At 36.1% G+C, this 12,638-nt stretch overlaps 1 protein-coding gene across 2 annotated transcripts; it reads left to right on the top strand.

Moving 5' to 3' along the window:
* The first annotated feature begins 3,045 nt into the window (after window positions 1–3,045).
* On the top strand, window positions 3,046–7,288 carry LOC130711866 (serine/threonine-protein phosphatase PP2A catalytic subunit-like). Of its 2 annotated transcripts, XM_057561639.1 has the most exons (8): window positions 3,046–3,113; window positions 3,215–3,278; window positions 3,379–3,673; window positions 5,006–5,120; window positions 5,746–5,854; window positions 5,930–6,007; window positions 6,429–6,620; window positions 6,730–7,288. In XM_057561639.1, exons 3-8 carry the CDS (start codon window positions 3,421–3,423, stop codon window positions 6,901–6,903), a joined length of 921 nt encoding a protein of 306 aa, XP_057417622.1. In that variant the 5' UTR covers window positions 3,046–3,113; window positions 3,215–3,278; window positions 3,379–3,420; the 3' UTR covers window positions 6,904–7,288. The 2 variants fall into 2 exon arrangements, with proteins under 2 accessions (XP_057417622.1, XP_057417623.1); XM_057561640.1 differs by lacking the exon at window positions 3,046–3,113 and having other exon boundaries at window positions 3,201–3,278.
* Window positions 7,289–12,638: the final 5,350 nt, after the last annotated feature.

The following is a 12,638-nucleotide window of genomic DNA, read 5'->3' as shown; positions in this document are numbered from 1 at the left end:
AAAATGAAACATATATAACAAAATTTAACCATGAGAATATGGTAGTCATGTCATATACTTACATTTAACTGCCACTTTAATAAACAAAGTAATACCAAAGTATTACATGGTTAAATAATGAATCAATGAAAGAGTTCCAAAAAATAAATAAATAAATATATGTCACGATGTCTTGAATGCCACACAAATATAATTGCATAGCTAAAATAAACATAAACATCAATTGGAGAATTAATTTTATTAACGAATTTCTTCAATTATATGATCAATCAGTATATAAAGATTTTATCATCAAATCTAAAGAGTGTGACTTATATCCTTGTAAGAAGAACCAACAAGATTTCATACATATACTCCTTGGCATAAGGATCTAAAATTAAAAGATGTGTATAACAAATTTAATTATAATAACCTTTCTCAGATTATTTAAAATAGATAAATATTATCATCATCTTAAAATATTCAATATTGTAAACACAATACTCAACCTTTTATTCAAGCCAAGTCAAGGCAACAAGCCACGTACAGGAGTTAAAAAGAATGATCAAAGTTGCTTTGACCCACCAAATTGGAAGTTAATTGGGAGTTGGGACCTTGGGTGGATACTCAGACAGATCTAAAACCAATATTCATATGATATACCACTATTATGCATACATACATGTATGATATATCACATTACATTATCTACATACTATATAAGCCACGTAATGGTCCAATCAAAGTGACGTTTATGAGACTTATAAAATTAATAAAATTGAAGTTACTTGGCTAGATAATACAGTTCCGGTTCGTATGTGAGAACGTGTTTTGGTCTATTCACTCAAATCATGCAGAATTTCTCGCCACAATAACAAAACGGAAATATAACTTCTTTTCCTTAGTATATTTCTCTTTCCCAGATTGAAACGCAAGAACAGAAAGAATGAAGAATAACATGACATTTCAACCCTTCGATTTCTATCTTCAAGCTATCTCATGAAGAAATTTTGGAGCATGTTAACCGCAGGTCCAAGAAGACTACGAACCCTCAAGAAAATTTCGAAATCATGCATAAGAAAGAGAGAAGTTACAGATCAGAAGTTTTAGGGTTCATGAAAGCCAAAATGAAAGTATCAATTTCTCACAAACTATTCAACAAAATCGCCCCAAATTCAAGTATGTGGGTCGCAGAACAACAGGGATCAAAACCCCTAAAACAATTTTTCGAAATCATGCACCGAATCTCTGGATCAAAATCGAGCAAAACCGGGTTTTCTACAAAACGCGAACAGAACAAAAGGCACACATATAGAACAGCCATAATTCATATCTAACCAGGCTCTGATACCAATCGCTGAAATTAACTGATCCAAATAGATCATATAGACATATAAATATAGATAGAGATTATAGCATGTTGTGATTCAATAGTGTAAAAGAGATTGTGCACCTGAAAGGATTGAAGAATCCATAGTCTACCAGAGAATGAAGGTGAAAATGAACGAGAAGGGTGAAACTGCTCTCAGCACCTGGTAATACGTTCTCTTGATAAACTGTCTAATGGGGCAGCAGTTTATATATTACCAGTTGAGACCAGGGTCCCCTCATTAGGCAAAGTTAACTGACCTAACCCATCATAGGACAATTAATAACAAAAGCCTAATCTACCATCCATCATAATACATGTAATTGAATTAAATTAATAATTCACATAATTGATATTAATGACCAAACAAAATATATCTTAATTAATTGATAATGTTAATCCACATAACAAAAGAGAGAGTTAATTAAAAATAAATCTAACATCTCCATGACTGCATTGGCGGTTCCCTTCCTCTGCGTCTTGCTGGTTATCCTCCAACGCTTAATCAACCGCCAATCTGATAAACCCTCAGTACAAATGTGGCTGCGTTTGCCCCAACCACCAAGCTAGCTGCCCTAATTTATAATGGGAATTTAAGCTTTAAGTGCAGGAACATGGAAAAAGAAAAACGGAAGCCATAAAGGGGAAAAACGACAACGCCATTAGAGAGGTGGAAAATGAAAACAGGAGGCGAGAAGGTGAAAGAACAAAAACGTGCAAGCTCCAGCGTAATGCCGAAGGAGAAAAGAAAAGAAATAAACGACCAAGATTGAAGGCCGATTTTGATTTCGATGGTCAAGATTTGTTTTCTAACTAATTATATTAAAATTTACTAAATTATCCATAGAGAAATTTCAATTGTAGTGCAATAGAGTATTGAATTCCTAATTTGCCCTCAAGGCTGCACAAACTCTTCTTTTATATATAGTATAGATAGATAGATAGATAGATAGATAGATAATTTCTTTTGGTGGTTCAGGTGTTTCTGATAATACTTTAATTAGGGATAATGTGTCTGATTTTAGTGAAGAAGAGGATAATATAAATGAGGAAACGACCCCAACGTGTGCGGAAAAAAATCCATTGCTGCTCGACTCCACAATAAAAAATAATTTTCTCTTGAACTAAATTATGTTATGCATATGTTTATCTTTAAATATCGGTTCAAATATTTATGATCAAAGCGCTGCAAAAGTGAGTAATGGCACAAAATTGCGTGTGAGTATCAATTGATTACATACCATTTTAATTACTATTTTAAAAAAATTAAAAAAACAAAAAAAGTAGAAAAAGGCAACTGTGTTAGCGATTTTAAGAAGAAAAAAAATGCCAACTTGGCGATTCTTTAAAAAAGTAAAAAAAAAAAAAATAGAATCGCCACTGACGGTGGCGATTTATACTAGTTTGGTAAATAAAATAAAAAAAAGTACCCCAAAACTGTAATTTCTAAAATAAACTATACCACTTTGGTACAAAAGCCGGAAAAAACACTAGTTTTTTATATTATATTCCGACAACCCAAATTAAATCAATTTGATTCTTTTTTTTATTTAATCGGACCTATTTGGTTTGAATTTATTAGAATTTATTTTACAGACCCAAACCAAAACAAATAAAAAAAAATTGTAAAAAAAAAAGCAAATAAATTTAATGAATTCGGGCTGTACTTTATTATATCCTATGTATATTTGAGTTTCATTTCTATTTAGTTTCTGTGAGGCTGGCAGGCTTTCTACCCTAATCATTCGAGTAATCCACAAATAAGGTAATTTTTTATGTCTTACATTTTTATTTTTATTTTTTTCTTAAATATTTGATTGTCTTGTTGTTGTTGTTCCCGTCTCACTGAGAAACACAAAACTGTAGAGACGAAAGAGAAAACTGGGGGAATGATTGGGAGACCTAAACCATCAACGCCATCTCCTAAACGGTGCGTTTCGCTCTCTTCGCTTTGCCTCTGAACCTAACCCTAACCCTACATTTTTCCGGTCGCCGTCAACGACGAAACCAGTAACCGTTCGATTTCATAGATTCGGCGATTCGAGATCAGATCGGTCTGGGTGGTGGAAACGATGCCGTCTCACGCGGATCTGGACCGTCAAATCGAGCACCTGATGGAGTGCAAGCCTCTGCCGGAGCAAGAGGTGAAGGCGCTGTGCGATCAGGCGAGGGCGATTCTTGTTGAGGAGTGGAACGTGCAACCGGTCAAGTGCCCCGTCACGGTTTGCGGCGATATTCACGGCCAGTTCTACGATCTCATCGAGTTGTTTCGGATAGGAGGGAGCGCCCCTGATACCAATTACCTATTTATGGGTGATTATGTAGGTGAGTTTTTTTCTATTAGTGCTCAAAGATTGGATTTTTATTCGCTCTTTAGGTTAACCTTATTTGTAATTTGTAATTGAAATTGAATTTTTATTAGCTAGATCTTGGTATGAGTGCGTAGTTATTAATGGAGAAATGCTGAGATATGAATGTTAGTGTTGTAAATGGAGTTAATTTGATTGTTGTAGTTTTCTATGTAATTTTTTTTCTGTATATATCTGAAGAAGTGAAGCATTGTTCCTCAAACTGCTGATGGACAAATGAAAATTTAAATTTGTATATTTTTAGGACATGTATCAGTGAGGAGTGAAACTCTCTGATGCCCACGGACAGTTCTTTGATATTTTGATGAGAACATACAAAAGTAGCACATTTGGTCGTTCTGTTTGAGCTTACATTTAAGCATCCAAACTGGGTGTGATATTAATTCCCCTCCTCCACAAAAAAAAAAGAGAAACTTGGTACTTTTTGAGTTTTGAAAGATACAATTCTTTTGGCTTTTCTAATTTCTTATGGAAACTAAATTACGCCTCTAAGGAAAAGTTGTTTAGCTTTATTCTCCTATCCTCTAAAATTTCATAGAAGGACGTCAGGCTTACAAACTCTTATGGTATGGAGACATTAAAAAATTCATATATAATAAGGTGCTGCCCTCTGAATCGCCAATACACGATTTTCTTTGACACTTTCTACGTTGGATACGTGTCTGATACCAGTATATGCTTGGATACATAACCAAAGCATATTTGTGACGTTCCAAAGCCAGTTTCTTAAAAGAATATTGTCTAAATTCTGTACGGCCTGGATACTTCTACGATATTTATTCTAAAACATGACTCTTCTAATCTTTTCTCCTTTGCCTATATCTTTGAACCAAACCAGCATTCCAGCATAACGTGTAGCAAAATCTCATCTATAACATCTTTACAGATGGTGCTCAAGAAGTGGATGGGATTTATATTGTTCCTGTCTGTAGGCAATAGTAATGATTTCTGCTGATATTGGTTTATAATTTCTCCTTTGTATTTTGTAATGTTTGCAAAGTATATAAATAGTTAGATTTTATTGAATTGTATTTATGTATTTATTATGTTTTATAATTTTTAATGCATATCTATATATTTATCCTTGATGTATGCTATATTTTTTCAAGAAGTATCCCATACCATTTGACGGATTTGTATTTTTATCTGCCGCATCGTTATTCACGCATAATTATTATCTTTGGTTTTTATCATCTCTCCTTTGTGATACGGCTTTTAATGATTTTCAAATTATTAAGGTCATGCCAAACTGCTGGAATTTTCTCATGACATTGGTTAATTAATGCAGATCGTGGGTACTATTCAGTGGAGACTGTTTCACTTCTGGTGGCCTTGAAAGTCCGTTACAGAGATAGAATTACATTAACCAGGGGAAATCATGAAAGCCGTCAAATTACTCAAGTGTATGAGTTCTTCTTATTCTAAGTTTTGTAAGGTCTATCATGTTTAAACTGAAGATTTAATATTCAGCGTAAAATTTTGAAAAGAGGTCATGGGTTTTGCAGCCCCAATGCCTCTAAATAGTGGGCTTTGCTTACGCTATAGAGTTCACTTGTCTGTGCACCATCTTTCCAGAGGGTAACATTGAAGGGCTTAAGAGCAACAATCTGGTTTTGTAATGGGACAGGCCATAATTCTCTTGGTTTGCCTTATCATTATGCTGACTTGATATTTAATTCTAGGGTATTGAATTAGAATTATAAGATTAAGATGATATATATACTTTGTCGCTTTGAGGCGCTGTCTATCATATGCTGAGGGTGCTATGTTACATATTTTCCGTAACTTTAAGAATGTTCCATATTGTTTCACAGTTATGTGTGACAGAATGATGTATTGTTTCACATTTTAAGAGGCGCATTTGAATGATGCCTGTTAAGAGTTAACTGTACTGATTCATCAATGGTTTGACAGAAATGTAAAATGACAAGAAACAAAATGTCTATGGACAAAAGATTTTTCTAATTTATAGATGTTTGTATGTATTTCCATGCAATTTCATCAATATCTTTCACCTTCTGCTTTCAGGTACGGCTTCTATGATGAGTGCTTGAGAAAATACGGAAATGCGAATGTCTGGAAATACTTTACTGACTTGTTTGATTATTTACCTCTGACTGCCCTTATTGAGAGTCAGGTTTGAGTTCAATATATTGCAGAGTATTCATCTGAGTAATTTTATCCAAACCTTTAACTTCCTTGTATGTTTCAGATTTTCTGCTTGCATGGAGGTCTCTCACCTTCGTTGGATACACTGGATAACATCAGAGCATTGGATCGTATACAGGAGGTCTGTGTGTAATGGCTAGCATGAATGTTCTGCATGGTCTCATGATCCATTTGATATTAAGAACATTTTTCATGTGAAAAATTGTATCTTGAGCGAGATATACATCTATTGTTTAATATGGTTTGAGAAATATTTAATTTTATGATGCATTTGTGCTTTGTAATACTCTTGTTTTGCTCTGGAATTTTTTTATTTCGGACCTACAATAAATAAAAGATTTTTCTTTCTTTTTAGTTTACTGAAATTTTAATACGTTGTTGGCCTTGACAGGTTTATTAGGCTTTTAGGCTGTCTCTTCTTTTAGACCAAAATTGAATGCCACTCCTTAACATTTGTACTGTCAATACAGTTTATGAGGTTAATTGGGTGCGAGGGATTTGTTGCACCTATGTTGCCTAACAATCGTACTTGTGCATTACAGGTTCCGCATGAAGGACCGATGTGTGATCTCTTGTGGTCTGATCCTGATGATCGGTGTGGGTGGGGAATATCTCCACGTGGTGCTGGATACACATTTGGACAGGATATAGCTGCTCAGTTCAATCATACCAATGGTCTCTCTCTGATATCTAGAGCTCACCAGCTTGTTATGGAAGGATACAATTGGTGCCAGGTGACTGACAAATATATTTAACGACTATAATTATCATTTTCTGCATTGGGAGTACCTTTGGATTATATATAATGTATTATGTATTGACTTATGCTGATTACTCTATTAGGAGAAGAATGTGGTGACTGTATTTAGTGCTCCAAATTACTGTTACCGATGTGGGAATATGGCTGCCATACTGGAAATTGGAGAGAATATGGATCAGAATTTTCTTCAGTTTGATCCTGCTCCCAGGCAAATTGAGCCTGACACTACGCGCAAGACCCCAGATTATTTTTTGTAACTTCATATATATGCCTATGTGTAGTTACTGCTTTCTGCCGTTACTGTAGATGTGTCTTCAAGGAAAAGGAGTTTCATTGTTTTAAGAGGAGGGTGGTCATCAACATAATTCTTTGTTTTTGGAGTTTATCTAATGCTGCTGCCTTATTTGCACAAGAAACCAATAGGAGAACTGACACAAGCAACTAATTGGTGTTGTATATTTTTGAGAGGAGGAAGCGGCGATATAACATGGTATATCTTGTTTTGTGATTTTTTTCCCTTGAATTAAATCTCTAGTTAGAGAGCAGATTTTGTGTCCTGACAATGATGTGCTGAGACTTTTGAACGGTGCTGGTGTTCTTTTTACATTACTATATCTTGGTAAATGTTAAGTTGGGGTGATGAATTGAGACTCAGAAAATTAGGAACCTCGAAGACTTATAATTTGAACCAAAAGAGTTTGTCAAATCGTGGTTTAAGGTTAAGAAGATATGTTAGATTTAATATATTTTATATTTTAAAGCTGTCAGAAGTATTCAAAACCAGTAGTGTAAAATTCAGCTTGAACCAGCTGATTTATCTTAATTCGTGGATATTTTTCCTCTTGTAACAAAAAAAAATTTTAATTCGTGCAAACTGCTGAACTGGCCTGGATACTAGTCTGAGCAATCCAATCAATGCAAACCATCTCGATCTGTTACCAGATGGCCTTGGGTTTGAACCAACCGGAGTCATTCAACCAAAAAGATATGAACAATATGGGTTGAGTGCTTAAGAACTGGTATTGAATTATGAATCTGAAATTTAGTTTTGTCGCTCAATTACACAGATCGGCTAGCTCCTTTCCGTTTGTCGCTTGCAGCTCGTCACTCATGCTCCTATATCTTTCACGTCTGGTTAATTGCCCTGTTGCCCCTGATAGAGGACAAGCTAGAATTTAATTGGTTTACACCGACAATTATACAAATATTCAAATATTTATGTTGTCTTTTTGGTTTTTATTAATTTAATAATTTCATTTCAATCATAATATGATAACATGGTGAACCTTGATTTAAAGTATGAGATAAATATTATATGACTGCAACTGCACTGTTATATTTTAGTTTACAAGGACTGTAATTAACTTTTGATATTTCTTTATTCTATTAGCTATCTGAATTTATTAAATAAGTAAGGTGTTTCATTGATATGCGTCGATTATCAATTGAGTCAGGTGGTTGTTGCGTCGGGATTGGGAGGTGGTTTGCCAACATGTGCACCGTGAAGGTAATGCGGCAGTGGATTTTTTTGGCAAAGCAAGGTCCTGGATTGGCGTTGCCCATGGTTGGTGTGGGAGAATCTTCTGGTGGGTTTGGTCCCTGTCTTGCTTGCTATAGCTGAGGGATTGTATTGCTTAGGGAGTAGGCGTTTATTTGCTTCTTATTTTGGTTCTTTTAGCATCCGTTATAAAAACAATGCTTAATTGCACTTTTGGTCCCCCCAACTATTGCCTTCCTGCGAAAATCGTCCCCAAACTTCAAAATTAGCAAAAAACGTCCTCCAACTATACATGTTGTTGCACTTTTGGTCTGTCGTTTGCCTTCCGTGAGAAAACTAACGTGAGAAGCTGACGTGGCTCCCTCACACGTGTCTCACGTGACTTTCTTCAGAGAGCTTGATGACTGGACAAGTCACATGCTTCTTACGTGACTCTAAAAGGGTTATATGGTGAAGAAGACGATGGAGGAGGGAGATGACCGTTGGAGCCTTTCAGAGTTACGTGAGAAACATGTGACTTGTCCAGTCATCAAGCTCTTTGAAGAAAGTCACGTGAGACGCGCGTGAGGGAGCCACATCAGCTTCTCATGTTAGTTTTCTCACGGAAGGCAAACGGCAGACCAAAAGTGCAACAACAAGTATAGTTGGAGGACAATTTTTGCTAATTTTGAAGTTTGGGGATGATTTTTGCAAGAAGGCAATAGTTTGGGGACCAAAAGTGCAATTAAGCCTAAAAACAAAATACAATTAAAAGTGACCATAGAAATATAAAATAGAATGGAAGATGAAGAGAAGATTAAACTGCAACATTATAAAAATCAAATATGTCAAAATAGAGAAAAACCATTGTAAGAAAAACATCTCCTTCGACATATATAAGCAAAACATATAATTGAAAACGAGGGAAAGAATGATTTTGTACACTAAACTCTTGTTGGTTTGAATAAAATTAGGGGAATTGTTATTTAGACCCTCCCACATTTATTTGTACCCAAAACAATATCAAAAACCTAAAAATATCCCTGTCGAACGCAATTTGAAAGTGCGACCCCTATCACAGCTAACGATGTCTCAGGTGTCTCACTTTGAAAGTGAGACAGTTGTCTGTCGCACTTTCAAAGTGCGATAGGTTGCAGAAAAAAAAAACAATTCTAAAAATGAACTGTAACAACAGAAAAGATGAGAGGGAGAGAGAGAGGAGAAGATGGAGGTTGTTGTTATGGTGGTGGTGGTAACAGTGGTGATGACGGTGGTGGTGGTGGTGACGGTGTTGGTGACGGTGGTGGTGGTTGTGGTGGAGGAAAGAGGAAAGATGAGAGAGAATGTGTGGATGGGGTGAGGAATTTTTATAATTTTTTTTCATTAAGAACATTTTAGTATTTTTGCACTTTAAGGGGGGTTGGAATAGATGTGGGAGGGGGTCTGAATAACAATTTCCTAAAATTAGGTGTAGGGATTTTCATATGAGTCGGCTAAGAAACCAACTTAAAGATTGAAATAAACAAAGATTACACAAGGAGGAGTTGAATTGTGTTCACGAAATTCTTTTCGCTTTTTAAGAATTTTCATCATTTGTCTATTTGTCCTTAGCAGAGAATTATTAGATTAGATCCTAAAGATCAACAGGTGCGGAAGAGGTTCAACATGTCACTATCTTCTAAAGATAGGCAGTAGATACTATCTTTTTCAGTCATTAAGTGATCTTGACGCAGACAGGCTTGCTGCGCGTTTTGATGAAGATGTTGCGCGTGTTTCCGTTTAATGCAGGAGCAATTAATTAGGAAGTTATTATTTTTAATATTTTTAAATCAATTTAGGATTTATTATGTTTTTTTAATTAAGTTAGAATCTTTATGATCTTACTTATTTTTGGTTAGGAACTTATTTATTTTCAATTAGGATCTTTTATTTTTAATTAGGATCTTTTAGGATATTATTTATTTTTCTGTTAGGATATTTTCTTTTCCTATTTAAGGACTTGTAAGGCATAGCCTATTTCAGTTTATTATTGACAATAAAAAAAACGAGAATTTTCTCAAATCCTGGTGGATTCCAGTTTTCTGTTACCTAGGGTTTTGTGTTTGCAAACCCTTGTGCGTTCCGCTGTGTCAAGTGGTAATCAGAGCAAGCCATATCCTGTCTTTTTGCAACCTGATCAATGGCAGACGAACAACCAGCAAGTAAGGGCGATATGGAGAGGGTCGCCACCTCCATAGAAGCACTCACGCAACAGATGGGGGCGCTGGGTAATTCGATGAATACCTTGGTGAACCTTATGACGACACGAGTACAGGACGAACCTCAGAGGAGAATCCCACGTTCAGGCAACAATAACCATACTGCCGCCGCGGAGGATTCTAGTTCTGACGAAGAGGTATTCGCAGAGGAAGAAGCCAGCGAACAGGGAGGCAGAAACAACCATGATTATCGTATTAAAGCAGATATTCCATTCTTTTATGGAAACATGACCGTAGAGGAGTTCATGGATTGGCAGATTAGCGTCGATCGTTTCTTCGACATCATGGATATCCCTGAGAACAAACAGGTGAAGATGGTGGCCATCAAATTGAAGAGCATTGCTGCTGTATGGTGGGATAGATTGGTTGCTCAGAGGCAGCAACAGGGGAAATCAGCAGTTAGATCATGGCGCAGGATGAAGCAATTAATGACAGAGCGTTTTTTGCCAGAAGATTATGAGCAAATTTTGTACAAAAAATACATTGATTGCGAGCAGGGCAAGCAAAGTGTAGCAGAATACACCACTGATTTCGTACGCCTCTCTGAGCGTATGAATTGACCGAGTCTGAACCCCAGAAGGTGGCGCGTTTCATGAGCGGGTTGAAAGGTTCCTTGCAGGCCAAGATGGGTCTGCAGAAAGTGTGGACTGTGGCTGAAGCCTCTAATTTGGCACAGAAGGCTAAGTTGCTGGAGAAATCCCCCAGGAATTTCTCCTCTTTTCGCAACAGATTTTCTCCTCCGAGAAATTTTGATACAGCAGGTGCAGGTGATAAAGAGAAGAGTCCAGCCGCGAAAGATTCTGGCAACTCAAGCGGCGTGCAACCCAACAAAGCGCCGAACCAGAAATTAGCAAACCCCTATACGAAGCCAACCGGGGACAAGTGTTACCGATGTGGTGGACAGGGTCATCGCTCCAATGTTTGTCCTTCGAGGATGTAAGACCCAGGATTTTAGAATTAAAATAAATTAATTAATTTCCACCTCACGCATAAGATTCTGTTTAAGCGTGAGTGGAACTCAACTTATGTCTGATGTTCGGATTAGTATAATGAGAAAGGAAGTTCAGGGAATGACTAAGAATAGTTCTATAGTCGCTATAGGTTATAGCACGAGCCTTATTCACTTCCGCCTTAGGGCAAAAACGTTAGTAAATGGCTAATCTGCTCTTAAAGCACTGTAGAAACAATATTCAAAAATATTCAGAGGAATATAAGAATTTCTCCTATTCCTTTCCTTGACAAGTGTTTCGACATGAAACCCTGGACTGTACGAACGACCGATTTCAATTCTCGGACGTTTGCCGAAACTGAATCCCTGATAGCTCAAGAACCTTTAAATAAACGGTCGATGGAGACTTTTTCCATTCGGAGCTTCAAACGAAGATTCCATCCGCGTTGCCTGATTTCTTTCGACGTTTCCAACCTTTCTTCAGAAGGAAGTTTCTTCATCAGACGTCAAACGCAAAAAGTAGTTTTGCGGCATATTTCAACCCATACTACGTTCAAGCTATTTTCTCACTTAAATGAACCAGGAACAAGTATCGACATTTTATAGAGAGATACTTAACTCTGATGCATAATATGACAACTTCATATTTGTTCTGATCGTCTCACAAATATTATTTAGCTCAGTTTTTACTCATTTCTTTGTCCATGGATCATTTTAATTTGCTCAAAGTGATCCAAACTTATATTTCATTATTTCATAGAGTCTCTCATAATTTTTGGTATAGTAATATATGAAATCTATATTTTTCTCTTAACTTTGTGAGCTAAATTCTTCAGTGTCTAAATCAATTCGTACCGATTTTAAAAATATCTTCTCAAAATATCTTAAATAATAAATATCTCACCACTTGTTGCAACTCACGTTCTCTCTCTCAGAAGCATCACCACCAGACTTCAATATTTATTCATTTCCTTTCTTTTCATTTCTTTTGCTGCAGCTCAACAATTCTTTCCACTTATTCTTCCTCTCTTTTCTTTCCCCTGGGCAGCACAAAAAAACGCACATCATGGTCCCTTTTCCTCCCTCACGTGATTCCTCTCTTGTGCAGCACCATCATCTTCATCTTCCAATTTTATGGTAAAACTTCTTCTCTTTTCTTTGATCATCTTTTTAGTCAATTAAAGTTACCCTTTTAGTTTCCACACCTAGTATATTCATTAAATTTATGACTATGGAAAGGATCTAGTGAACCATGGTTTTTATTTCAAAAAAGATTGAGTTCTTATCTTTGTAAAATTTTCAATTAGA

This window comes from Lotus japonicus, chromosome 4 (assembly GCF_012489685.1).
Source record: "Lotus japonicus ecotype B-129 chromosome 4, LjGifu_v1.2".
In the NCBI taxonomy this organism is placed as follows: Eukaryota; Viridiplantae; Streptophyta; class Magnoliopsida; order Fabales; family Fabaceae; genus Lotus; species Lotus japonicus.
The sequence above is the reverse complement of the archived record's forward strand: the minus strand, read 5'-3'. Positions and strand labels throughout refer to the sequence as shown.

Bases quoted from the DNA above. Each gene is read 5' to 3' on its own strand.
- LOC130711866 (XM_057561639.1), top strand. From the start codon at position 3,421: ATGCCGTCTCACGCGGATCTGGACCGTCAAATCGAGCACCTGATGGAG. The intron at 5,855-5,929 runs GTTTGAGTTCAA...TGTATGTTTCAG, and splicing joins CTGCCCTTATTGAGAGTCAG to ATTTTCTGCTTGCATGGAGG. The intron at 6,008-6,428 runs GTCTGTGTGTAA...TGTGCATTACAG, and splicing joins CATTGGATCGTATACAGGAG to GTTCCGCATGAAGGACCGAT.